This window comes from Agrilus planipennis, unplaced genomic scaffold (genome assembly GCF_000699045.2).
Source record: "Agrilus planipennis isolate EAB-ADULT unplaced genomic scaffold, Apla_2.0 scaffold148, whole genome shotgun sequence".
Taxonomy (NCBI): Eukaryota; Metazoa; Arthropoda; class Insecta; order Coleoptera; family Buprestidae; genus Agrilus; species Agrilus planipennis.
Window position 1 is genome coordinate 416,269 of NW_020438929.1, and position 1,954 is coordinate 418,222.

A 1,954-nucleotide genomic window follows, 5' to 3' on the forward strand; every position below is an offset into this window, starting at 1 on the left:
ACACAAATCTATTTCATATAATATCGTCAATTGCTACGAAATAGCACACACATACATAGGAATAATTAATGTCATGTTATGTACGGTAATTGATAACAAACTGAATTAAAATGACTAATGTTTATAAAACAAAACTGTTCAACTGCATTTATTATCTAATATTTTTCCCTTTTACAAATAAAAATTAAAATTTGAATAAGTGGAATTGATAATAATTTAACGTAATTTGGATATTCGATTAAATAAAACATATAAATCTCAAATTCCACCTAAAAATATTTAAAAAAATTAAAACGTGTTTCGTCTCTTAAGGTGTTCTTTTCGTTCTTTTAATACTTTGTTGGGTTGTTGCGCTTTATTTTGTTTAATTTCATAGAAGTAGATTTGATTTTCACGGAAATCTCTAGCTAGCATTTCTCTATCACTGATGTTCTTTATGCAATTTTGGATTTCCACACAAAAACAAAGTAAATAAACAAATATTCTTACCTCTTGTGGCTGAATTTTGTCAGCTGCCGACCCCATATTGCAACGAAACAAACAAATCAAATTTATAGGAAGTATTTTGCATTTCATTCATTCATGTTTGGGCCAAACAAAGTTTTCATGATCTGTAATGAAAATGTTTCATATTTAGTTCTCTATTTCACGTGCAGGCATTACATGAAAGTAAAGTCAACAAATTAAGTTTTTTCTCCAACGTTTGCTACCCCACTAATGACAGTTCTTTTCCTAATCGATTTCAGAAAGTAGATCATACTTTTTATACCTGTATATGTAGAAATTATTTGTAAAAGAAAATAAGTCAATATACGAATATGGTTCAACGTACCTTTGCATTACGATATAAAAAATATTTGATTCACTTTTTCTACGATTGCTTTGAATTGTAATGGAGGTAAAAGAAGGGTAGTTTTAATTTCCTTTAGGAATTACAACAGAATTAAACGTATTTTACAGTATATTTCACAATATTGAATAAAGAATTATATTTCTAGCTATGTGTACACTTTTTGTAAAATTAATGAAATAGTAAATGTGTTTTATTAAAACACGTTCTTCCCCCACCAGTCACTGTGAGCTCGAAACTGTTATTGCTTCGAGTGGAAGAAATTCACTTTTGTGAACAATTTGCTTAATCACTTTCTTTGTATTAAAAATTATATTTAAAGGAATTGTTTGTTAATAGGTATGCAACACATCGTACCCTTCAGCATAAGAAATTGCTGATACTAACTACGTTTGCCCTGTGCTGATAGCACTCATAATTTCTTCTATATATAATATTTTTGTAATTTTATATGTTCGTTCAGTGTTAGCCAGTTTTAAGAGACGCGAAATCTGCCAATGCTATTACTTTTATAATCTATATTTCAGCGCTGTCAAAAGTGGTTTAACGGGTTTTCAGAAATTTTCGGAAGGCATCACCTGTCTATTATAATCACGAACGGCTCTTTTTATTGTGCAATTTTTGCTCGGGTCGTTTACAATAATAATAATAATCATCTAAAAGACGTAATATTCGAAAACAGATAATTAAAATTTCATGGTGCCATTGTAAATTTGTTAATTCGCGCTGCAGCTACATATATTTATCCACTGGTCACATCTTTTATTGGCATTTTTTGTAGGGTATTCACGGAACTGTTGCCCAAAATAGACTTTCACCCATGAATTAATAAATAAATTATAAAAGTTCTCAAACTAACTCTCATTGTAGACATAATGAAAGGTAATAAATAATAAGTTAAAAATCGCTATTTATGACTTCCTTTACTAGCTTTTCGCGAATAATACAATTAAATTGATTAACTGTAAGAAAATACCATGTTGGTGACAATCAGTTAATCACAACTATTAAAATATTACTATTTACAGTTTCTGCAGTTAATTTTTCATTTATAAATATCAATTTTGTAATTATAAATATGAAGTACTATATTGTGATTTTTAA

General features: G+C 28.5%; 1 protein-coding gene across 1 annotated transcript in view; it reads right to left on the reverse strand.

The window, feature by feature from the left end:
* The window catches only part of LOC108736652 (choline transporter-like protein 1), a 24,152-nt gene that overhangs the window by 18,390 nt on the left and 3,808 nt on the right, over positions 1-1,954 (reverse strand). The window contains exon 2 of the mRNA XM_025974156.1: positions 490-611. Within this exon, the coding sequence (XP_025829941.1) occupies positions 490-576 (87 nt within the window). The 5' untranslated portion in view covers positions 577-611. The remainder of the gene's footprint in view (positions 1-489; positions 612-1,954) is intronic.